At 42.0% G+C, this 25,733-nt stretch overlaps 1 protein-coding gene across 4 annotated transcripts in view; it reads left to right on the top strand.

The window, feature by feature from the left end:
• Nucleotides 1-25,733, top strand: part of CACNA2D2 (calcium voltage-gated channel auxiliary subunit alpha2delta 2) — a 1,199,719-nt gene that overhangs the window by 1,117,204 nt on the left and 56,782 nt on the right. For all 4 annotated transcript variants that reach the window (XM_033926190.1, XM_033926189.1, XM_033926191.1 and 1 more), the window contains 7 exons: nt 3,088-3,185; nt 4,565-4,655; nt 7,289-7,351; nt 13,721-13,824; nt 17,867-17,965; nt 19,395-19,489; nt 20,350-20,397. In XM_033926190.1, the coding sequence (XP_033782081.1) occupies nt 3,088-3,185; nt 4,565-4,655; nt 7,289-7,351; nt 13,721-13,824; nt 17,867-17,965; nt 19,395-19,489; nt 20,350-20,397 (598 nt within the window). The remainder of the gene's footprint in view (nt 1-3,087; nt 3,186-4,564; nt 4,656-7,288; nt 7,352-13,720; nt 13,825-17,866; nt 17,966-19,394; nt 19,490-20,349; nt 20,398-25,733) is intronic.

Here is a 25,733-nt window from a genome sequence, read left to right as displayed (position 1 = left end):
GACCCCCGGACAGGTCCTCAAGTAAGGAATTAGAATTGAGTGGAGTTTTTTAAGGCCGAGGATGTGTCTTCATCTTCAAACGGCTTTTTGAAGTCCAGAGGATTAGATGTTTTTACTAAATCCAACGTGACACTGAGGTCTTTTGCTCCACTTTTTTGATTTCCCTCTCAGTTGCGTTTCACCTTGAATGCATTTGTTACTCTTTGGGATATAAGGAGCACTCTATTTGCTTATAGTCCTCATTTTTGTACTTTCATGTAGGCCATGTGATATCATCTCTACATTATTATTTATTTCATGTTAAAACTTAATATTATGCAACTTACATACAATTACGCAGTAAAGCGCCCCATTTCATAAAGTATTCTAATACATATGTGGGTTTGCGTACAGCTCAATGTTTTTGCGAGAAAGCATAAATACAATTCAGTATAATGGGTCAGTGCTTAAAATACTGTGGTCAGTATTTATTTTAAACGCTGGCTGTAACATTTAAAATGAATCATGCATATTCAGCCCTCTCTAAATTCAGTAACTCAACCAATTATTTTATACATGTTAAAACACTGGGCAACTCATGTGGAACATGTGTGTTGTTTTATGTGATTTTGATGTACAGTCAAACCTTGGTTTGCGAGCTTAATTCGTTCCGGAAGCGTGCTTGTAATCCAAAGCACTCGTTTATCAAAGTGAATTTCCCCATAGGAAATCATGGAAACTCGGACGATTCGTTCCACAACCCCAAATCTTTAATACAAAATACTATACGTACTTGTATTGCAAGACCTCGCTTGTTTAGAATAGTCACTACTCTCCCGTAGCGTCAGAGAGAGAAGAACCAATCGGCTCAGTTGTGATGATGTAACATAGTAAATGACGGCAGATAAAAGCCCAAGTGGTCCATCCAGTCTGCTCAACCATACATGCTCCATAAATTAATTTAGCTTAAGTGGTCCTTTTTCTTAGATATTTCTGGGGACCCGTGTATACTGGATGTATTTGTATTGCAAGACTTTGCTTGTATTAAAATTTAATCAAATGTTTGCAAAACCCTTGCAAACCAAGTTACTTGCAATCCAAGGTTTTACTGTATAGGATTATAAACAGTGATGTAAGTTTGAACAGTGCTAACTCCAGTGTTTTCCAACTTTGGACACGTCCTTCAAGGCCTTTTTTTACATGCAAATCTGATGATACCTCTTTAAGTGGTGATGTTCGTGTGATGATCCTATTTGATTGATATACTAGGGCCTGTTTTGTTGGGCTTCTCTTTAATTTTTTTTTTTTAATTCTTTATTTATATATTTAACTTTTTGATAAACATATTAGTCAAAAAAGAAAGAAATAGTACAATGCCAATTTAACAACCATTCTCAAAAAAATATATCCACAATTTAACAAAGTGAACGAATATGTTGGAGGCTAAAGCAACGAATTTGACTGAAATATTTCACTGGTGATTATACAAAGGAAAATAAAGATGTGGCTGGATGGGCCTTGAACATAACTTCATGGAGCTAATATTAAAGTAGCAGATCTCATGTAGTAATTACACTTTGCCCTTTGGCAGAACTAGATTTTGACAACTGCTAAAGTTCAAAAAATACATATCTATTCCCTTGATGGACCATCACACATTTACAGGGGTATTGCACCCAATGGCAGAGCCTGAGGTCTCAGTAGAAGAAACTCTTTTCTTCTCCTCTGAGTAGAGCGAGACACATCTGGATCTGTTCTCTCTTTAATTTTTGATTACATATTTCAGCCTGACATAAACTTTCCTAGGTGATTAGGCAAATGTCATTTATAAAGCAAGATCCCTTATGCAAGGAGGTACTTGTGTCCTAGAGTTCACAGCTTGGTCCTCAGGCTTTACAATGCTGAGGAGCTGAAGGTGGTTTCACATTTCAGGTGTCCATTTATTTTGATATAGTGCAAATCGGAAAAAGGAAGCGGTTTAAAACCAAGTTTTATTACCGCCTAAAAAATGGTCAAAGCGGTTGATATCAATCATAATACAAAATGTAAAAATTTAGGGGGAGCATAATTAAGACTGAGCACTAACAGGACTTAAAGAAACAATCGGGGAAGTACAATAGCAAAGAACATAAAAGCTTAGTACACGAGGGGGGAGGGGAGGATGCTCTTCCTTCATTCGTTTTATTCCATTGGAGGGAGTTACATATTATAGGCATCTTTAAATAAAAAAAGTTTTTAAGTTCGTTTTAAATCTGGCGCTATGGGTCTCTTCACGTAAATGCAGGGGTAATGAGTTCCAGAGAGCTGGTGCTGTAACAAAGTATATTTTTTTCCTGATGGAGTCATAGAATGTATGTCGTACCGAAGGGATATTTAGGAGATGTTGATTACTGGAACGAAGGATTCTTGCAGAGCAATAGGGGATGAGAAGTCTTGTCAATGAAGGATGGGGGGAGTGTGATTTTACTTTTAAATGTAAGCCGTAGAAACCGTAATAAAATCAGTGTGGTGTATGTACAATAGTACCAAGTAAAGACCGGACCTACGAGTGGATTTCAAAGAGAACGCAGACAGGCAAGAAGCGCAATCAGCAGATGAAAACTGGAAAAGGTGGTGTCTCCTCTCCCACACCTAGGCCAGGAGCCTCGTCAATATACACCGGTCCGTGGTTAGGAGAAAGCTAGATTGGAATCTGCAAAAAAGCAGTCTCTAGTTTTAAGACTAGAGAAAGGGCATTGCATAGTACAGATGGGACTACAAGAATGCCTCCAGATTTACCTTATGAGGTTTACCCCTCAAAGTACCACTAGTAGGAGAATGCAGATGTTAAGTCATGCAGTCATTTGTGCTGTGCGCACCATGCATGGACCCAAATCCACCTGTAGATGGTGGCACTTTTGCAGTGATACCCATCAGGGTTCATTACTTCCAACCCACCCGCACTCCGGCTGATATGCACTGACTGCTCCACATTTCACCAGCCAGCCACATACACTGACACTGCAGGGTGTTGCAAAGTCCAAGAGAGGGGGAGAAAAAAAAAAATAATCTGACCTGTCCTTTTTCATCCTCTTCCACCCCCTAAATCCCTTTTCCCACAAATTCCAGAGAATATTGCAAAGACCTCGAGCCATCGGATAACAACACAGAGTTCCGGGAAAACTTTATCGCCCTCATGGAAAAGGTGACCCCGGATTCCAAGCAGTGTGAGTATGAGGGGGGGGGGGGAAGTGGTGTGAAGGGAGGGGGACTGGTGCGGAGCGGCAGGGTTTCGGTTTAAGGAAGAGATATGCAAGATAGTTTCTTCGGACTGACACCTTGAATTTCAGCTTAATGAGGAAGGAAGAAGGGAAAATGTTGCTATTGTATCATCACGTTGGCCTGTGTACTAAGAATTTATCCTACAGGCAAATGGAGGGGAGTTTTATAACGGCACTTGCAGAGGGTAAGTAATTGCTTACATAGGTGCCTATGTGTCTTTTATAAAACCAAATGTGAGCATCAGAAATCACACGTACCTTGCTGGTGTGGATGCTTACTCCACCCCTCAAGAGGTGTCAATTTCTCTAATTATATTATTCACTTTTGTACATTGATTAGCATATTTGATAATCCACTGGGGCAATTCTACAACTTGCTATCTCCATTTGAGTACTCCAAGGCTGCGTGCTAAGAGCTTTTTCTATAGCAGAACCTAGGGGGCCTAGATTCTGTTATAGAACACTACCATAACCTCACAATGGTGTGGTAAAGGGGGAGGGGGTGTGGGTGGACCGCCCCAGGCGCTATCTTGGTGGGGGTGCTGGCACCTCTTCACCCCCCATGCAATGCTCGCACCCTCTCTTCCCCGCCCCTCCCCTGTATCTCTTTAAATCTTTGCCAGCAGCTTCCCCTGGCCTGCTGCTTACACCAGCCTGGCTCCCTTTATAATCACTTCCGGGTCACGGGGCCAAGAAGTGACGTCACAGGAAAAGCCAACACTGGCGCGAGCTGCAGGCCGGAGAAGCTGCTCATGATGGCGATGGTTTAAAGAGATATAGGGTTCGAATGTGGAGTGGGGAGCATGGAAGGAGCAGGGGGTGGCATGGAGAGCACCTCCTACCCTCGCTATGCCATTGGGACTCACATTTATTTATCCAAGCTAAAAACCCACTTTTTCGAGGCTCACCATAATGTTCATCCTATTATTCTCTCTGCAAGAAACTCCCCAACCCCTACTTGTCCTGTCTGTCTGTCCAAGTTCGATTGTAAGCTCTTCCAAGCATATGCCTTTCAGTGCCATAGACATGATAAATAATAGTAGTAGTAATATTTATGTATGAAGATTTATTGACCGCCTATGAAATGCTTAAATTATGAGCACATAAATTTCAATAAAAGTCAAATGTATCTGTCCGTAGTGGAGTGGACTTAGAGGGCTTCCAATGATATGGAAAGTGGCAAAATTCAGCCACTTTTGCATATAACATATATGAACAAATGACAGCAGTAACTGTTTGACATATGTTAGATGTGGATCGAGTAATTTGTAAAGCTCCATCACAAAAAGAGGAGTAAAACCAAATGTATTTATTTTTTTCTATAGGTGACAACTTCCTCCTCCACAACTTGATCCTGGATACAGGAATCACTCGGCAGCTGGCAGATCGGGTCTGGAAAGACAAAGATCTGCTCACGTATGCATCTACTTTCTAAATTACAAAATTCTCCCTAATGTCTTTTCTAAACAGCTCACGTCATGTAAGCCCATTACGTCTTAGCTTGGGCCTCATTAGGACAGGAGAGAAGTCAGTCAGGATCTGTTTTCTTTCAGTTCCACTACTTGAAAGGTATTAACATACAACCCAAACTTTCCAGAGAAAGGGAAGTGGTAGAACTAGAGGCAGGGCAGGATTAATTTGTTTTGGGGCCCCCAGGCACACAAGTACACTGGGCCCCCTGCCCCACCCCACTCCACCATGTGCCCAGGCAGAAACAGGAAGCTGCGTCAGAGGGAAGCTTTGGGCAAGCAGCACCACTTGCAAAATTACAGTTCCTGTTGCCTTTCTTCCCCGCGTTGCTTCCTTGTCTTACTTTCCGTTGATGGGAGGGCCGCATTGCTGATAGAGGGGCCCACGTTGCCGATCGGTGGGGGGGGGGGGGGCCCATCGCCATTTGGAAAAAACAGTGTTGATGCCCTCCTTCATCGGGCCCCCCTGACCATTTCGGGCCCTAGACACGTGCCTACTGGGCCTATTGGTTAATCCTGCTCTGACTAGAAGACATGAGTTGAGGTTGCAGGATGATAACAGTAATATCGGGAAATACTTTTTCACGGAGACGGTGGCAGATGCCTGAAATAGGCTCCCAGTGGAGACCAAAACAGTGATGGAATTCCAAAATACATAGGATAAACGCAGAGGATGAAATCAAAATAAAACTTAAATGACCTCAGGAATGTTTTATTAAAAAGAGTGTTCATGATCGATCAGTTGACCAAATTTTTGACTGAAAACCAATTATTGGTTAAATATTGGTGGTTTTCAACAAGAATGAGACATTGAAATGTTGCTTGTTTCATTGCTAGATATTGTACGTGATGGATTTGATAAAGGTACTAATTATGTTCTTGTATCATTAGATATTTATGCTGTGATTGATAAAGTTAACCATAGTATTCTTTTGCAAAGACTGGAAGCCATAGGCATAAGTGGGTACAGTACTTAAGTGGTTTGAGTCTTTTCTTACGACATGACAATTTTCTGTTACCAAAGGAAGGGATTGCTCAGTTTGTGGATTTGAAATCAAGCATCCCGCAAGGATCAGTGCTATCTGCCACGCTATTTAACCCATGACCAGCCCCAACCGCCAATACCCTCAAACCCCCACCCCAACACCCCCAAACCCCTCAAATCCATGACCCCCCAAATGCCAATTCTCCCAACACTCTCCAAGCCCCGAACCCCCTGTACCTTAGGCTGTAAGGCCGGCCGGAGGAATACCTACACCCTTCAGCTCGTAGCCCCGCCTCTTCACAATGGTGGGCCTAAGATTCTGATTGGCCAGATACCTAAGGCCACTTCCAGTGCATCCCAGGATGCACTGGGAAGGGAAGGCCTTCCATTGTGAAGAGGCGGGCCTACCGGATAGAGGGTGTAAGCATCCCTCCGACTGGCCTTACAGCCAAAGTTACACCTAGCCACGTTGGTAGGCGCTTCAACACTGCCATTTCTGATGGCATTTTTCAATTAACAGACATCGGCAGGGCGCCTACCAACGCCTAAGTTTAGGCGCTGGTTAAAGAATTTCCCTGTCAGTGCTTTAAGAGATTGAAAGGGAGTTTGTTGTTGGGCCCCATTCCTTTGGGATGGCTTAAGAATCCTTAGACACAGTTTGCTGATCTGTTCTGTAGTATTTAGAATTTTATATGGCCAGGCCTCGTTTTACATGGTCTCTTGGATTCAATTATTATTAGGGAATTTGAGATTGGGTTCGTGACAACAGATGTTACTAATGTTTCCTTCATGTTCTGGGGTCAAAGAGAAGGGGGCTTGGGGTTGGTTTGTTTTTTGCCTCTTTCTCTTATCAGGCGGTAACAGTGTAGAACTCCCTCCCAACTGAGATGAGAAATATTCAAGATTATGGTTTCTTTAGGAGGGCATTAAAAACTTTTTTATGTAGAAAATTTTTATGGAATGACTAACTGCCTCTTTTACAAAGCCGCACGGCAACAGCCCCGAAGCCCTTTAAATCTCTGTGGGCTTCGGGGCCGTTAGCGCAGGACAGCCGCAAGCGCGGCTTTGTAAAAGAGGCTGTAAGTTTAATCATTTTAAATGTAATGATTTTTTATTGAATTGTATTTCCTTGAAGGAGTATAACCTGCACAGAGATACGGGTGTGGCTCTGGCCTCCTTGTTGGACAGGTCTTTATCTGCCTTCATTTGCTAATTTTGTGTGTAAAAGAATCCCACCTGACACCGATTTGGCACTGCTGTCAGGGAGTTGACAGCTGGCACTTAACAGGGCAATACTAGGAGGTAGTTCACCCCGGGGCATGTTAGTAATAACGGGTGAGAATAAACAAGTTCATAATATCAAGGTCTCACCCGCTGTGAGGTTTATCGGTCACGTCTTGTTCTCATAGATGTGGGAATGAGAGAAAGCCACAAAGAGATTGGAGGTAGGGGATAAGCAAGGTCTCAGGGTGATAAAGAGCCTGCAAGGACGCAGAGACCGGAACAAAAAGGGGAAAATGGGAATGAATCACCTTTAAGATTCTGGTGAACTCTGGTGTAGCTGTGCAAACCATAAGTCTGTCTTTTCTTTGTAGGTATGGACTTCTGGCTGTGTTTTCGGCTACTGATGGAGGCATCACTAGAGTTTTCCCAAATAAGTAAGTGTCAGTTTCTGCATTTTTCTCCCACTTCAGCCTAGGAATGATACTCAGTACCTGGCCCTCAGAACCAGCTGGCCACTGGCATTCACTGAACAAAATGGCAACCTGGCCTCATGTGCTATCATACTTACAGAATGACAAAAAAAATGCAGTTTGGTACTTCCTTGGGCTTGAAAGCACTTTCTTCCTTTTTGGCTCCTCAGGGCATTACATTTCTGCAGCAGTGCAAAGGAGCCCTCCATTGCTCCAGCGCCTTTTCCTGAGATGCTAGATTAGAAGGTAGTTTCTGATCCTTAGGGCTGAGTCCTTGCCCCCTCTCTTCTCTTCCGGGGCACACAGCTTACTTCCTGTCCTTACCAGGCTCTGGTTGATCATGATAGAAAATGAGAAGGCATAGGATGAATTTAAGAGGGGTGATAGGCTCTGGAGTAATCTGAGGAAATACTTTTTTACAGAAAGGGTAGTAGGTACGTGGAACAGTCTCCCGGAAGAGGTGGTGGAAACAGAGACTGTGTCTGAATTCAAGAGGGCCTGGGATAGGCACGTGGGATCTCTCAGAGAGAGAAAGAGTTAATGGTTACTGTGGATGGGCAGACTAGATGGGCCATTTGGCCTTTATCTGGCGTCATGTTTCTATGAAAACCTCAGCCACTTCCAAGGTGCTCTCCAATGTAATAGGGTGTTGCTTTACCCACTGTTTCATGGTCGGGGCAGTCTTTCCTGGAATTGCTTAAGGAGAATAAGTCTCACTATCTTCAGCCCAGTCTTACCCCTTACCCTCTGGCTGTAGCCACCTCCAAGCTACTTCTTTAAACCTGTAAAAGAAACTCTGGGAGCTCTCCTTGCTTGTAGAGACCTCTCTTAAAATTTCTGGCAGTAAGCTTTCAGAATACATCCTGCCCTCTCCAGAATGGTGGCCTTAACTTCTGCATAAGTGGCTGTGCGTTCGAGTTGACGTCTTGGAATGCAGTTTGGCTGTTGCTGTTCGGTAGTTTCCCTAAATAAGCAGTCCATGACACTTCTGTCCACGTAGCCAGATGAGTGATCCTCTCAAAGCTTGTCAGTAGTTGGATCATCATCTGACACCATCTTTGGTAACACCAGAACTGGGGTGCCTGAATTGCTTCTGTCACTTGAGCAAGGGAGTTCTATTGGGCCTCCAAAGATCTCTTGGAAGTCTGTTACTGTTCCCATTGCCTCTGCACCACTTGTTGTAGCTACTGCTGGCCTTCCACTGAACCCTGGAGCAGTCTTCCCATGTTTTCCATGTAGCCTAAGCACACACACATATGCACCCTGTGCAAGGGGAACAAAAAATAAAAACCTGCCTGTCCATCACTGACCACACTTCTTCCAGCTTCTAACTTGGTCCCTTTAGCCTGTTGCTTCTGCATGTAATCCTACAGGGCCCTGGAGGCTAAGGATTCCAGATTCTTCTAGCAGGTTCAGTTCTTATCCCACTGCTGCCACCATATATGGTAATATGAACAAGGGCAGGCCCTAGAGCCAGAATAAACTGGAGCCACACAGCGGGTTAAGGTGAACCAAATAATATATATATATATATTTAAGAATACCAAGTAAGAGTCCTATTAAATTCACAGGTGCGGGAGAGAAATAAACACAAAATATTATTTAGAGATAACCATAGTGTACATTACTGTATCAAAAATGACAGAAGGAGGCTAGCCTCGAAATGAAATACAAAGCAATAGAAAAGGCAAGAGAGATGTCTATTCCAACTAGCAGTTACACTTTTCCCTCCGAATACACAGATTCGGTTATTCGTAATTTTTTTTTTTTTTTTTTTTAAGAATTTCCTTTTTTAGGTTATTTTTTAGCCATCTGAGCCTCCCCAGAACCTTACCTGGAACTCACGGCAGCCATTTTGGTGACAGCTCTGCACGGGGCAGGAGCATATGAAGATCGCTCCTGTCCCGCTTCACCGCTAGACCACCAGGTAAGGTTCTGGGGACGCAGGAGGGAGGCTGGGGTGGGCCAGAGCCGGACGAAAAGTTATTCATGGTTTTTCACACTTCGCGGTCCAGAAGGAAAAGTGTACATTTATTCAAATTAACAACATTAGTCTAACGTTAATCCAACATTAGTCCTCGGTCAAAAAGACCATACCAAGTCCTATATTGGGAGTAAAAATCACCTTGAAGGTATTGCAAAGGTGCCTTAATGAACATAAACATATATCCTATTTCTCTTTTATAATTACATTCTTTCTATTTTAAATTTTTTATTTTAAATGGAAACTCTTCTAAAAGGGCAGTCGATCAAGTACTTGATAAACATGGAAATTTAGAACCAGATAACATCAGGCTTTGAAGGATTTAAGATGAAACTATTGTCAGTAATTCAGTTTCCAACTGCATCCAAGCATGTCTGAATCTTTGAAAGATTAATATGCTGTGGGTTCATGCTTCCAAACATGAAATTGTTAGCAGAATGGAAGACTTTATTCCAAGGTCCTGTGTAAGTGTAGTTAAGGGACTTAAGAAAAAAATAAAAAGGGAGGAAGGACAGAGCCCTGTGCAACACCCCAGTTGAGGGAGGGGACGGCGGAAGTAGAGGAGGAGCTATGCACTGTGAAAATGAAATAAACCAGTTTAACACTGTTTCGGAGAGGCCAATAGACTTTAACATGGAGAGCAAAAGTGAACTTACGCAGGTAAGGCACTGGTCTTTGACCTAAGGGCCGTCGCGTGAGCGGACTGCTGGGCACGATGGACCACTGGTCTGACCCAGCGGCAGCAATTCTTATATTGTTATGACTGGCCAGGTCAAAAGCTGCCAAGCGATCGAGTGAAATAGCCATCACAACATTCCTCAGTCAAATTCCATAGCTGGAAGCGTGACTGACGTGGATGTAGAGTACTGGTACTTTCTAGATGTCGCGATAGTTGTGGAAAAACTAGTCTCTCCCTCGGTTTAGAGAAATAGCAGAGGTTCTGCAGTCCACAGTTTTCACCCTGGGCGATGAAGCCCACTAACTCCTTAGCCATTTGCATCGTACTATCAGATCAAGTTTCCAACAGGGCATACAGTGGCATCCGCTAAGTCGCCCAACATACAAGACTCGATCATTGTGCAGTGATGAAAATATGCACCTACTGTACATGTATAGAGGGGCATTATCGATAGGATGGCAAAAATTGGGCAGAGAGAATGTCCATTTTCAAACCCGCAAGACGTCTTATCTTTTTTAGTTTTTCAAAAATGGCCCAGCTAGGTGTTTGTGCAGCTAGACGTCTAGTTTATTCTGCCAATATCGAAAAAATGTTCAATTTAAAAATGTCCTAAACAAGCCTTTTGTAGTTAGGGGGGGCCAACATTTTAATGGATTGGTCACACAGACATACCAACAGAACAGGGTGCCAAATACATATGTCAACATAACCTCCATACATTATATGGTGAACCCTCCAAAATGTCCCTAAAACCTACAGTACCCACCTGTCTACTACCCCAATAGCCCATATGCTTGCAGGTGTCACCTATATGGCAGTATAGTGGGCTAACACTTTCCACCACAAGTGTACTAGTTAGGGTGGCATATGGGCCTGGGTCCCTTTCTCCACTGTACTGCCCACTAGGCTATTCCAGAGACCTGCTTGCAGCTCTTCTAGGACTGGCCATAGTATCTGCAGCTGTTTTAGGTACCATTTCAGGAAGATATTTGGGAGTGGGAGGTGTCGGTGACCATATATTTTCATCCCTCCAGTTGTCATCTGCTCAGTTTGGGTACCATTTTGGCCCATATTTGTTTTAAAACCAGGTGTAGTTCAAAACGTCCAAATTGTATCCTGGACATTTTGTAAAATATTTGATTATTGCTGTAAAACGTCAAAGTGCTAAGCCTGCCCTAATCCCACCCAAAACGCCCCTTTAAGATTTAGATGCAATGGAGACAAAATGGCCAGAAAGATATCTAAAAAAAAGTCAGTTTTGAAAATGCCACTTGGACGTTTTGACTAGTCACTCAGTCCTCCCTAGCCCCAGGTACGTTAGATAGATTGTGAGTCCACCAGGACAGATAGGGAAAATGCTTGAGTACCTGATTGTAAAACCGCTTAGATAACCTTGATAGGCGGTATATAAAAACCTAATAAACTTGAAACTTGCTTTTGGATGTCTATCTTTTTGGAAAATGAGCCCCATAGTCATTCACCTATGCAATGAGTGGCAGAAGTGATATTGAGTGTCTATACATTGTCACATGCAAGATCTCCCTGGATCAGGATTTTCTTCTTTTCTTTGAGTTTTCCTACTAGTCAAGGTCCACAAGAAAGCGATTCTTTTAATAAGATTCTTTTCAAATAGCATAGTTCTTAATCATGAATTCTTCCAGTCTTAAATACAGCCTTGACTTAGGTGGACCTATTCACTGTGCAGTGCTCCACATAGATTCAAAACTCCTGCAGGTAAGGTCAGTTTTCTTTTCTCCATTTGTAGGAACCATTGAGTCCCTGAAAAGGGTGAGGAGACTCTCTAACACCTCCTGCTCTCTGGGACCCTTGTCCCTCTCTTTCTTCTTGTTCCTTTCCTATAACCCTTCATTGGAGTTCCTTTCTTCCTAACTCTGTAAACCGTGCCAAGCTCTACGCTTGTGGAGATGGCGTGGTATACAAACCTAAGGTTTGGTTTAGTTTAGTTTGGTTCCTGTAGCTTGTAATCCATCTTCAACAGTTAACCAGTCAATAGTAACAGAGTCTTGTCCAAACTCTTCTACAATTAATCAAAGCCCAAAAGAAAATACAACCCTGACTGCTTTCAAAGGGCTGGGCAGTCACCTCCCTTGCAGTGCCGCATTTGTACACTGGTCTGCCCACCACTACCCTTGACAAAATAAACCCAAAAGGTATCTCCAGATTCTGGACAGAACTGTTGCCAGGAAAAGTAATCGAGGAATTCTCTCCACCCTTGTGTCTTCCTCTGCTCCATTGGGATTGTTCCCTATGATACCCAGATCTCTGGTCTCCTCCACTTCTGTGTCCTGGTAATTCTCCTCAATGTTTGGCTCTGCAGCTTCTGTCTGTCTCTTCTATTCCCCTTCCTATGTTCTCATCGCTGCCTGTATTTTTAAGCCGCTCCCAAGAGGGACTTGCTTAGGCTTAGCGAATCTGGAAACCTCACCCCTCTTTCCCTGTTTCTCGGGGATCTTATTCTTGGCTTCCTCACAATATCTAGCATATATGTTTGCTCTTTTTTTTAAATAAATTCTTTATTCATTTTTAAATCAAATACATAGTGCAAACAGTCGAACAATCCAGTGATATAACCTACTGCACTCTGTTCCAAGAAATAATATCAGCTATTAAAACCCTCCTCCCACCCTAACCCACCACCCCCTCCCCTCCTGGATGTGTACAACGATCTTTCATGAATCAAAAGGAAATGATATTTATAATTCATAACTTAACAATATTTTGTTAACGGGCCCCAGATTTCCTTAAATTTGCTATGATGTCCCCTCTGTAGAGAATTAATGTTTTCAAACTTATAAATCTGACATAAGGATTCCCACCAGAAACTGTAATTTAAGTTATTCCAACTTTTCCTGTCATGATAAGGAGCAATCTATTCTAATTTGCATTAATTGGTTTCTTGGGAAATAATATCATTCCAAATAATATTATATCATATGATAGTGATGTTGGAACTTTCAGAATCATAGTAATTTGACAAACAGATGGATTTCCAGAATTTGGGTATCAAGGGACAATAATACAGCAAATGATCCAGTGTCCCTGTACCAAGATGACAGTGCCAGCATCTTTTCGATTTTGAACTGTCTAACCTTTGTAACCTAACCGGGGTCCAAAAAGATCTATGTAACAAGAAAAACCAAGTCTGTCTCATAGATGCTGATGCTGTACATCTCATCCTCCGTTTCCAAATTTGTGGCCATTGAGATGCAGAAATCTGCTGCTTTGTCTCAATACTCCAAATGTCTTTAAGCATATATGTTTGCTAATACACTCCAGGTTATACCTGGTTTTGGCCCAAACTATATACAGTAGGATTACCAGAAATCTGTGAAAACCCGGACATGTCCTCTTTTTAGAGGACTGTCTGGGCTCCCAGACGGACTTTCCAAAACCTGGCATTTGTCTGGGTTTTGGAAAGCCCCGACGAGCTCCGGCCACATCTGGAGGGCCTCTTGAGCACGCAAGGATGATGTCTCTCACATCCGCTCATGCTCCAAGCCCTCCAGATGCAGCCGGAGCTGGTTGTAGAAGAGAGGAGGCTTGCTGGGGGGCGGGGCTGGAGGCGGAACAGGGCGGGGCTTATGTGTCTGGGGGTGAGGGTTATAAAGTGAAGAAAATTAGTATAAAATTATCTGTGTTTTTTTTCTAGAGCTGCAGAGGACTGGGAAGAGGATCCCGAACCATACAATGCTGGATTCTACCGCAGGAGCCTGGATAATAAGGGTTATGTCTTCAAAGCTCCTTTCCAGGACTGTAAGTGCACTGTCCTTGTATAATTACCAGTTCCAGGGCTTGGCTCTCATAGTCAGAAAAGGAGAACTGAAGAAAATGTTTTCCAGAGTAGCAGACGCATCATATGGCTATACCTGCTCTGTAGGTAGAAACATAGAAACATAGAAGATGACGGCAGAAAAGGGCTACAGCCCATCAAGTCTGCCCACTCTGTTTACCCACCCCCTGTCTATGCCCTAATGACCCAATAAGTGGGCAGGAGAGGCCCCCGCCTGCTTCAACCACACTGAACAGCCTAGCCACCGATATTAGCAGCACTTTAGCTGGACAGCACCACTGAATATCGATTCTGACCACCACAGCACTGCCCAGGGAGTAGCAAGGAAAGAGCATAGGCGCCTGACATGGCCCTGTTTCACCCAAAGGCGCAGTAAATTACTGTAAACATTCCTGTACAGAACATAACAGGATCAGTCCTAAAAAACCAAATCACACCATAATGTTAAAAACACAGATGATAATAAAGAAAAAACAATACCAATACCATTTATTTTAAAATGAAAATTCAATAATAAATAAGAACATAAGAATTACCGCTGCTGGGTCAGACCAGTGGTTCATCGTGCCCAACAGTCCGCTCACGCGGCGGCCCCCAGGTCAAAGACCAGTGCTCTAAAATGAGTCCAGCCTCACCTGTGTACGTCCCAGTTTAGCAGGAACTTGTCCAACTTTGTCTTGAATCCCTAGAGGGTGTTTTCCCCTATGACAGACTCCAGAAGAGAGTTCCAGCTTTCTACCACTCTCTGGGTGAAGAAGAACTTCCTTACATTTTACCGGAATCTTTTCCCTTCTAACTTTAGAGAGTGCCCTCTCATTCTCTCTACCTTGGAGAGGGTGAACAACCTGTCTTTATCTACTAAGTCTATTCCCTTCAGTATCTTGAAGGTTTCGATCAAGTCCCCTCTCAGCCTCCTCTTTTCAAGGAAGAAGAGGCCCAGTTTCTCTAACCTCTCACTGTACGGCAACTCCTCCAGCCCCTTAACCATTTTAGTCGCTCTTCTCTGGACCCTTTCGAGTAGTACCGTGTACATGTCACTTTAATCTTCCAATGCTCAGCCATCACGTCTTCTTAGAAGGCTGGTCTATGTCCAACAAAAGTCATTCCTCTGAAAATGCCAGCTGACAGAGCTCCTACAGAGTTCCTATGTTTACACTAGAATGTCGCCTAAGATCAAAGGTTATCTCTTACACGAGTTTTCACTGCAATTTATATTTCTTTCAGGTGTAACAAAGCAATCTCATTTAAAAAGACTTCTTGCATGCATCTGAGAGATCCACGTTCAAAAAAGGTTCACTGTTCATCTTAAACTTGATGTGAAAAGGAAATAACAAAGGTCATTCTTCCTAAAATCTAATACAGTATTGCAGTAGATATAATTAAGATCAAAGACACTGGCAGGACTGCTCAGGAACAGCAAACTCTGCCACCTTCAGAATTCCATAGATAACTGCCAGGACAAATGGTCCAAAAGAGAATAGAAGCCAGGGGCTATCAGTAAAGAAAACCAAAGAGTTAGTCAAATAAAAGAAGTCACTGGTACCTTAATTATGTAAAAACACAGAAGAGAAGTTATCTCTATAGCAACGCTCTTTTTGGCCTGCCTAGGTCAAAGAAGTTTCTGGTAATTAGTCTATGACACATACCAGGTTAAAAGTTATACATACACTTCTCCCTACGAATCCGCGGTTTCAGCATCCGTGGATTCGGTTATTCACGATTTTTTTTTTTTTTTTAAAATAAATCCATTTTTATTTTTCAGGCTATTTTTAAGCCCTCTTAGACCCCCCTTTAAGCCTTATCTGGTGGTCTAGAGGGTGTTCGGGGCAGGAGCGATCTTCCTACACTCCTGCCCCGTGCAGATCACTCGTAGGAAATGGCTGCCGTGAGCTCCCATAGTCTCTCGAGACTTCGACGGGAGTTCATGGCAGCCATTTCCTATGAGTGATCTGCACGGGGCAGGAGCGTAGGAAGATTGCTCCTGCCCCAAAAACCTGCTAGATCACCAGGTAAGGCTTAAGGGATGCCGGGGGGAAGCGGGGAGTGGGTCAGAGCCGGCCCGAATATTATTTGCAGTTTTTTAATATTCACGGGCCGGCTCTGCCCCTAACCCCCATGGATGCAGAGGGAGAAGTATATGCTCATCTTTCCTCTTTTTAAATATCATACCCAATCCTTCAGATTCACTTATAAGAACAAGAACATAAGAATTGCCTCCGCTGGGTCAGACCAGAGGTCCATCGCGCCCAGCAGTCCGCTCCCGCAGCGGCCCATCAGGTCCATGACCTGTAAGTGATCCTTTATATCATTCTATCCCTTTTGTCCTTCCTTATCTATATCCTTCTAACTGTATCTTTCTTTATCCTATATCTTCCCTATCTATATCCTTCAATAACTTTTTCTTTCAAGAATTTATCCAATTCCTCTTTGAGACCCTGTAAAGTACTCTGTCCTATCACTCCCTCCGGAAGCGCATTCCAGGTATCCACCACCCTCTGAGTGAAGAAGTACTTCCTGGCATTGGTTCTAAACCTGTTCCCTTTTAGTTTCTCCGAGTGCCCTCTTGTTCTTGTAGTTCCCCACAAGCTGAAGAATCTGTCCCTCTCCACATTCTCAATGCCCTTCATGATCTTATATGTCTCTATCATGTCCCCTCTGAGTCTCCGCTTCTCCAGGGAGAAGAACCCCAGTTTCTCTAGCTTGTCTGCGTATGAAAGGTTTTCCATACCCTTTATCATCTCATCATTGACCTCGGACTTCTAGCTCTTCTCTGGACCCTCTGAAGTATCGCCATATTCTTCTTCAGGTATGCACACTTACACACTTACTTGGGCCCAAGATTTGCATTTGTTCTTCCATTCATAAAAACATGATTAAATAAGTAAAACCATTTGTTATCTAAATAATTATGTAAACGCACAGAGGAGAAGTTTAGACAAAGGACAGTAGAAAACAGCTGTCTCCATGGCAAAATTTAGAAGTTTGTTTAGAACTAAAAGAAGTCTCTAATTCTTTACCTCTACAGATATTTATGCAATAAAATCCTGCTTAACCAGCAAATTACACAAATTTTCTTCTTCCCTCTCTCTCTATAATTTCCTGGTCTATTGTTAACTATCTTTTAAAGGTTTTAGTCATGTTTGTTCATATATATCTATAAACATTTTATATCCAATCCTAGAAAGGTCTCTGTCATGCCCTGCTACGTGAGCTATACACGCAGGACAGCGCCATCTCAGCTTGTCAGCAAAAGTGTTGTCTGCTTAACTTTTCACTTTGCAAGGAGAGAGGGGGTGGGGCGCAAAATGAGGGTGACTGAGAGCAACAGGGATTACAAAAGGGTGGGTAATTATAAGCAAAAATGTGGAGACTGGAAAGTGACCAGTAACAAGGGCATTAATAGTAAGAGAAAGCACAGGGAGATACTCAAACGGTTCTAAGAACACTGGAATACTTTATCTCAATCTAGTTAAGACAGTATAAAGATCTCATAAACACAAAAAAAACATAGTCCATAATTAGACTTCTTACTTATAGGGTTGCCACTTTACTCACCATCAACTAAACATAGATTTCTCCAGTTACATGAATGGATTAAAATTTCCCTTTGATTTTCCCAAAAATATCAGAATTATAAACCATGTTTCAGAATTATATCAGTCTGTTTGATTTACCTAACATAGAAACATAGAATATGATGGCAGAAAAGGGCCGACGGCCCAACAAGTCTGCCCACTCAAGAATCCTTCTTCCCCTTCTTGGCATGTTCTTTACCTAGGCTCAGAACATGCCAAGGACAGTATATTCAATGGCTCATAGGATGCAGAATGCTGTCAGTGATAAAGAAAATCTGTATTTATTTATTTAGTTAAAACATTTTTACTCTGCATAAACCCAGGCGGTTTACACACAAAAAAAAGGCAGACAGAAGTAGCTTGTAGGATATGAAGCAAAAAAGAGTATGGTAAGTTCCGTTCACTTTTTTTTTTCTAACTCACTATATAGCCAGCTACAGAGCAATGGATTTGGAAAATAACACCATTGGGATCCTGGTCAGCACAGCTGTGGAGATTGAGATTGGTGGAAGGACCCTCAAACCAGCAGGTAAGGGGAGGGTGGTTTGTGTTCTCAACCTGTCATTCCATACGGAAAGTAGAGGCTGGATTTGAACTTGGGCTTTTATCATAAGCAATGATATAGGTCAGTATATGCATATAGGGGGTAATATTAGAACAGGGTCCCTCACAACACAGTTAGAACGTCTCAAGTTGTTGAGTAGTATGCACAAACCCTCAAAACACACCAAAAATCCAAATATCCCTATCTGTCCTGGTGGGTTTACAATCTGACAAAATGTATCTGGGACAATGGAGAGTTACGTGACCTGACCTTCCTGTGATCTCATTCTGCGTCAGTCCTCCTGTGGCCTGGATTTCCTCTTCCTTGGGATTGCCAGGCTAGCCTCCTTTCTCAAGACATAGTTATTCAATACTGCTAGGGAGGTCTGTATAATAATCTGTGAAGATTTATAATGATATACTTCAATATAATCACAGCTCTAAGAAAATTTCAAAATCGTTCAAATTGTAAAGTGCTCAGACCCATAACCAAATAAATCTGTGATAACAACGGTCTATGGTTATTGTGGGACCATCATTTACGGTCCGTAAAGAGCAATGATGGTACCACAATAACCATAGTTTGTTGTTATCACAGATTTATTTGGTTATGGGTCTGAGCACATAAGAACATAAGAATTTGCCTCTGCTGGGTCAGACCAGAGGTCCATCGCGCCCAGCAGTCCGCACCCGCGGTGGCCCATCAGATCCACGGCCTGTCAGGTTATCTTGCTTTAGCCCTATAGCCCCCTTGCTTTTATCTATACTCTTTACAATTTGAATAATTTTGAAATTTTCTTAGAGCTGTGATTATTGAAGAATATCAAGACATAGTTAGCCATGCAGAAGGGGGCAGCTCCTTTCTCTTGAGTCCATTGGGCTCCACAGCAGTCTACAAGGGCTGGTAAGTCCCACCTATACCCCACACCCAGCTCAAAGAGGGCTCTTTTATAGTTCCCCCCCCCCCCCCAAATACAGGATGGAAACACTTACTATGGTTGATGGATACCTAGGCCCAACTTCCACCTTATTACACATCACTGCATAGAAACAGGCTACAGAAATTTTAAGAACAGAGGAAGGTTTGGGCATCCTGCTACAAAGGGAAAGTCCTCTTGAACATCAAGTTCCCTTTTTTTCTTTGCTGTCATAAAGCATCCCCTTTGTACACTGCTTATAGCTTAAGTCCGAGGTACTTGAGTATTTCACCCTATCTGTCCTGGTGGGTTTACAATCTGACAAAATGTACCTGGGACAATGAAGAGGTAAGTGACTTGACCAGGGTCACAAGGAGCAGTGTTGGCTTGAGGCTGCAGCCCTAACCTCTAGGCCACTCCTCCATCAAGAAAAGTGGAAGAGCGCAGACTCTCTGATGAAATGCCTAACCTCTCACATGTGTTTCTGTTTCGTACTAGTGGTTGGTGTGAAGCTTGATCTGGAGTCCTGGGTGGATAAATTTAAAGTCCTTGCCAGCAACCAGACTGACCGGGATCCACTGGGAGCACGCAAGGTACAGAGCCTGTGTAATCAAATAAAGATGCACTAGTAACCGTGAAACGGATGGGAGATTCAGCCTTTTACTGTAGACAGGGCAGGATAAACCTTGCAGACAAATACATTAAACCCCCACATCATAATGGGAGTAATTCTATAACTATGTATCTATATATACATGTCCAGAGGACACCTGATTAGCACATATTCTATAAAGAAGGCACCTACTTACTTTTATAGAATACTAGTGTAATTGGGTAGATACGGCCACTTAACCAGCTAAGATAACCACATAAATTGTTAGGTGCCATTTTGACATTAGAGTTATGTTGTCTTAAGAGGCGTAGGGTGCGTTAAATGGGACGGATCCTTGAAACAGCTCGGATGCGAAACATGTCGAAAGAAGTCCCCGCCGACATTTAAGCTAAGTTTTACATATATATAATAAAACGCATATGAAAAACGTGTATTTGTATATATAAAAAAATTTAAGACGCTGAAATAAGTAGAATTAGAATATTTAATAAGAGACCGATGAAGATGGTGCTAACTTCTGCGGTACAATTCACGCCAAGGTCTAAAAAAGTGGTAAAACAATTTTTAACAACATCTAGTGAACTCTGCCACGAAATCATGGCATGTGCTTTTTTGTTAGCTGGTATTCGAGAAGATGTCACATTCTTAAACCTACAACTGAGCATGCTCATTACAGAATTTCCCCCGTGTTGGCAAGAAAAGGAGTTTGAAGTTGCCCATGGTAGCCAGGAACCGTGAAAGAGAAGATAGCAAAGAGAGGGGATGGGGGGGGGAGAAGAAAGATAAAAATATGTCCTGCTCTGCTTTACAATGTCCTTTTTGGTTTTCTGTCCATGGCAGTGTGCACCCTCAACTACCTGTGAGATGGATTGTGATGTGAACAGTGAGGTGAGTCTCTCAAGCACCAGGGGTGTCCAACCTTTTGGCTTCCCTGGGCCGCATTGGCCGAAAAAAATGTTTCTGGGGCCACACAAATGCGCAAACGCTGCATCAAGACAGAGGAGGGAGCCGGCAAGATGGTAAACACCAGGGGGCAGCAGAGGAAAACACTGCATCGCCCTCGACCGGGGCCGCACAGAATACTTCATGGGGCCGCAGGTTGGACACCCCTGCCTAGAGCATTCGTTCATGTGAATGCTTCACGTGGTTGGGCTTCCGTCTGCAATGATGTCCCCAAGTCCGTATGCCTCTTGGTATTATCTTCTTTGTTCTGTGATTTCTTTGGATACCATGTTGTCCTTGTTAATGGTGTCGGCTCCCAGGATGGTACCTTTCTGGAAACGTCAATCGCTCCTCCTAAACTTACTTGCTCCACTTCATCACTGACGCTGAAACCGTGGATTGAAGACAAAGTTTTATTTTATTTTTCTTTCCAGCTTATGATTTATCTTTAATCTTATCTATTGTTTTGCCTTTTGTCTTTGTTTTGTTCTATTTCTATCATTTAAATTTCTCCAGAATTCTACTGTTCAACGGCTCCCCCTTCTGCTTCTATTCCTTTCTCTCCTCTCTTCTACCTTCCAAAGTATTTAGATCAATGCTGTCTTGTTAAAATGTTTATTTTATTTTTATTTTTCCTCTAACTCTACTTTTCACTTCTCTATTACCCTCCAGGTACTTTAGTTAGATTGTGAGCCTTCGGGACAGTAAGGGAATTTTTCAAGTACCTTTCTTATTTCTAATCTTAATGTATATTTTCTGTAAACCGCTTAGAACCTAACGGATGTAGCGGTATATAAGAAATAAATTACATTACAAGAAAAAATTACAAATTACATTACCAGTGGAAAGAATGAAAATGATGGGATGGTTCTTGGAAAGCCAGTGATAGTGAATTTTACTGTGTATAAAACTCAGCCTAAGCAGCGAAGAAGAAGAGTATACATAGGCCAACGCTGACCAGCAAATGCTGTCCTATAACAGCAGGTTTTTTTTTGTTTGTTATTTCTAGACCGCATCACCTTTAAGTTCTATGTGGTTTACAAAAGATTAGCTAGGAATTCATAATTAGTAATATTTAGGAGTCTAGAAACCCCAAAACTCCTAAAATGCAAATATGAGACAGACGTCAATAGTAAAGGTTTAAACTCCTTGCCCCAGGTGCCCGGAGGGATTTCCAAAACCCGGCGTGTATGACAGCAGTAGATATTATGCACAGTCCTAGTAGAGCAACAAGCAGGTGCCTGCGGTAGCCTGCTGGTCAATGTAGTGGACGGCAGAGACGGGGACCCAGTCCCATATCCCACTATACCAGTGGTCTCGAACTTGCAGCCCGGGGGCCACATGCGGCCCGCCAGGTACTATTTTGAGCCCTTGGTCTGTTTATCATCATCACAAAAGTAAAATAAAACAGTTTATTTGATCATAAGTCTCTTCAGCTATAAATGACAATATTATTATTAAGACTTAGCCAAAAGGAAAGATTTATAAACTATAAAGAGTTTTACCTCATGCAAAATTGTCATTTCTTTAATAAGACATTAACTATTTTTTCTGCGGCCCTCCAAGTATCTGCAAATCCAAAATGTGGCCCTGCAAAGGGTTTGAGCTTGAGACCACTGCACTATACTTATTGTGGAGAGTGAGAGCCCACCAAAAATGTATTATAGGTGACACCTGTAGCCATAAGGGCTATTGGAATTGTAGACAGGTGGGTCCAGTAGGTTTGGGGGGTGTTTTGGAGGGTACAGCATACAATTTAAGTGGGTTCTGTTGAGATGTGTACCTGGCATCGCTTATGTGAAGTTCACTGCAGTGCCCCCAGGCTGCCCCACTGCTCTGTTGGCATGTCTGTATGGGCAGTCTAGTATAGATGGTGGCCCCGCCTATATCCAAATGGCTTGGAGTTTTGGATGTTTTGCATTTGCTAAAAAAGATAGACACACTAAAATAAAAAATACAAGACGATTTGCAGTTTCAAAAATTACCATTTTCTCTAGTTGATTTTTTTTTTTTTTTTAATATATTTCACAAAATGTCTAAACTTGAACTTGGACTTATGTCAAAAATGCCCCTCCACTTCTCATTAATCCATGCTTATGTATAAGCGCTGTAATTTTGTTCTTTATAATACTCTCTATTATTTTACCTGGCACCAATGTCATGCTCACTGGTCTATAATTTCCTGGATCACCTCTGGTACCCTTTTAAAAAATAGGTGTTATATTGGCCACCTCCAATTTTCTGGTACCATGCTGGATTTTAAAGATACATTGCAAATTACTAACAATAGCTCTGTAAATTCATTTTTCAATTCTATCAGTACTCTGCGATATAAACCATCCGGTCCAGGCAATTTGCTACTCTTAAGTTTGTTAAATTGCTCCATTACATCTTCTAGTGTTACATAAATTGGTTTCAGTTTCTCTGACTTCTCAGCATTGAATACCATTTCTGGCACTGGTATCTCTCCCACATCTTCCTGATTCTTTTCCCAGCCTCTTGTTTCTGATATAGCTAAAAATGTTTTTACTACCCCAACACAAGCTTCTTTTCAAGGTCTCTCTCTGCCTTCCTTATCAGCACCTTATATTTGACTTGCCATTCCTTATGCTGTTTCCTGTTATTTTCAGTCGGATCCTTCTTCCACTTTCTGAAGGATTTTCTTGTAACTCTAATAGCTTCCTTCATCTCACTTGTCAAACACTCTGGCTGCCGTTTGGTCTTCCTTCCTCCTTCTTTAATACATGGAATATTTATGGTCTGAGCTTCCAGGTTGGTATTTATATCTGCGCCAGATGTAAATTTTTGACCTTTGCAGCTGCTCCTCTAAGTTTTGTTTTTTTTTTTTTTTTTTACCATTCTCCTCATATTATCATAGTCTCGGGGGGTGGGGGGGTTAAATTAAGTTTAAAGTTGTTGATTTTTCTGTGTGTACTTACTCCAGAGATCATAGTAAATCTGATCATATTATGATCACTATTGTCATGTACTCACTAAGAACTAGGTCTAGAATTGTCTGCTCCATAAAACAGTCCTTGATTTCATCAAGGAACTTTCCCTCCCAAGTATGTCCAGTCAATATTGGGATAATTGAAATCACATATAACAAAGAAAACCCACTGTCTTCTGCTGTGAGAGGAACAGTTCGGTAGAATCAAGCCATTCATATCTTCGTGGGACAGTTTATGGACTGCAATCCGAACCTGGCCCAAGGAAAGAGGGAGTTATATTCTTCAGCTGCTGACAGATAAGTAACATTATTAACTGGTTGATGTAGAAGTAAGTTTTCCTGTGCAGTTGAAATGTGAACTTAAACCAACTAACTGCCTGTTTTTCATCAAGATGTGCTATTGAACTCAATTGAAAAGTATGTGGAGGAAGTATCTGGACTAAGATTAATGAAGCCGTTCAGAAGGACATTATGCTATGAAAAAGTTCAATTTGCTTTAGAACCATCTAATAAGTCTTTCCTGCTGATTAGGATGAACCATTTGTACACTTACTGTATGTAAAAGACAGTGGAGTTTTTTTGACCAGTGAATGGATAAGAGCCTGCGGTTTGAAAGAGTGTGAGCTCATAATAGCTGAGGTCTTTTTCTCCACATTGTTTGAATGGGTTGATTCTACTGAATTGTTCCTCTCAGAGCAGAAGAGAGTGGGTTTTCTTTGTTATATGGGATTGATTACTCCCTCCATCCTTTGTATTATTTTTCTGAAGTAATTGAAATCACCCATTCTTATTACATTACCCAGTTTGTTAGCCTCCTCTCGCAATCCATCATCTAATAACTTTCAAACTTAATCGCCTTCCTCAAACTTAATGTAAATCATATTTATTAAATTTCAAATACAAACAAAATAGTAAAATTTTAAAAAAAGTCATTTCAAATACAAGAAGAAAAACAAAATTTACAGAGTTGATATATAATAAACATTATCACTAAAAGCAAATATACCCAATTCCCTCCCCTTTTCCCCATTTTAGAACTGTAATTAAATATTAAATAATATGTGACTGAGAGTGTGTGGCGTTAATGTATCTAAATAAGGTTGCCAAATAGTAAAAAATTGTCTTCCCTGTCTAGTGTCCCATTCGGATAATTGCAGACTTTCAATTGTTAAAATGTGTAACATTCTAGAACGCCAATGACTATATGTTGGTCTTAAAGGTCCAATCCAAAGATAAAGTATGACTTTCAAACCTGATGAGATTGCTCTTTGAAGAAAGCCTTTTAGGCCTCTTGGAATAGGACACTTAAGATCAAAAATCCAAAATATGTTATAACTATTGCAATGCCAATCAATTCCCCACATTTGCTCAACTTTAGAAAAAACAACATTCCAAAATTGGCGTATCAAAGGACATGACCAAAACATGTGAGATAAATTAGCTTTAGGGTGACCACATTTCAAACAAGAGCCTAATGTAGCAAAAGTCGCCTTCCTCATACTTAATCACCCCTTCCTATTGTCTTATCCAGTCACCACAAACACCTTTAGGGATCTCCAGACTACTGACCTTTGTATGTTCTCCATTACTACCCGCTCTATTGTCTGCATCTGTCAATGCAGTTTCGACTGTCTCTGTTTTAGACCCTCTTGTCCCTCCTCTTACCCATCCTTTTAGGCGCACTGAACTACAGCCTTGACGTACCTCCAGAATTTACTTCCTGTGCTCCAGTGCCCACCTCTGGCTATAATCCCAGCTGATGCTGACCTCATTCTGCTGCTCTACTTGCCAGCAATACTCTTTATCCATCTGGCAAACCCTCTCGCTTCTACCCTCATTGCTTCTTTGCCACATTCAGTTCTGTTCTCAACTGCCCCTACTTCCCTTTGCTGTCTATCCAGGCTAGGGCTGACCCACGTCTATGACAAGATTCACAAAAAAATTTTGTGCTTTCAAATAGGTAACCATGAATTTTCCCTCCGTTCCCCCGCTTCATTCTTCCTTCTCTTTTTTTTTTTTTTTGGGGGGGGCCTCTATCATCATCTCCTCCTTTCCTGAAATCAAAAAAGAAGAAACTACTACTAATAATTATTTCCAGCGCTGTACAGAGTCCCGAAGGAGATAGTCCCTGCTTGAAAGAGCTTACAATCTGCACCTACAAGACAGACAAACAGGATACCAGGGTGGGGGGATACAGTTAGGACGGATGGTTAATCTGCTTGCTTTGATGGTAAACAGTGGGCAGTAAGGTTATGGATTGAAACAGTTCCTTTCCAACATATTACCCATTTTTTCAGTTCTGTTTTCCCTGCAAGCATCCCCAATTTATCAT

The sequence above is a fragment of the Geotrypetes seraphini genome, chromosome 17 (assembly GCF_902459505.1).
Source record: "Geotrypetes seraphini chromosome 17, aGeoSer1.1, whole genome shotgun sequence".
Lineage (NCBI taxonomy): Eukaryota > Metazoa > Chordata > Amphibia > Gymnophiona > Dermophiidae > Geotrypetes > Geotrypetes seraphini.
The sequence above is the reverse complement of the archived record's forward strand: the minus strand, read 5'-3'. Positions and strand labels throughout refer to the sequence as shown.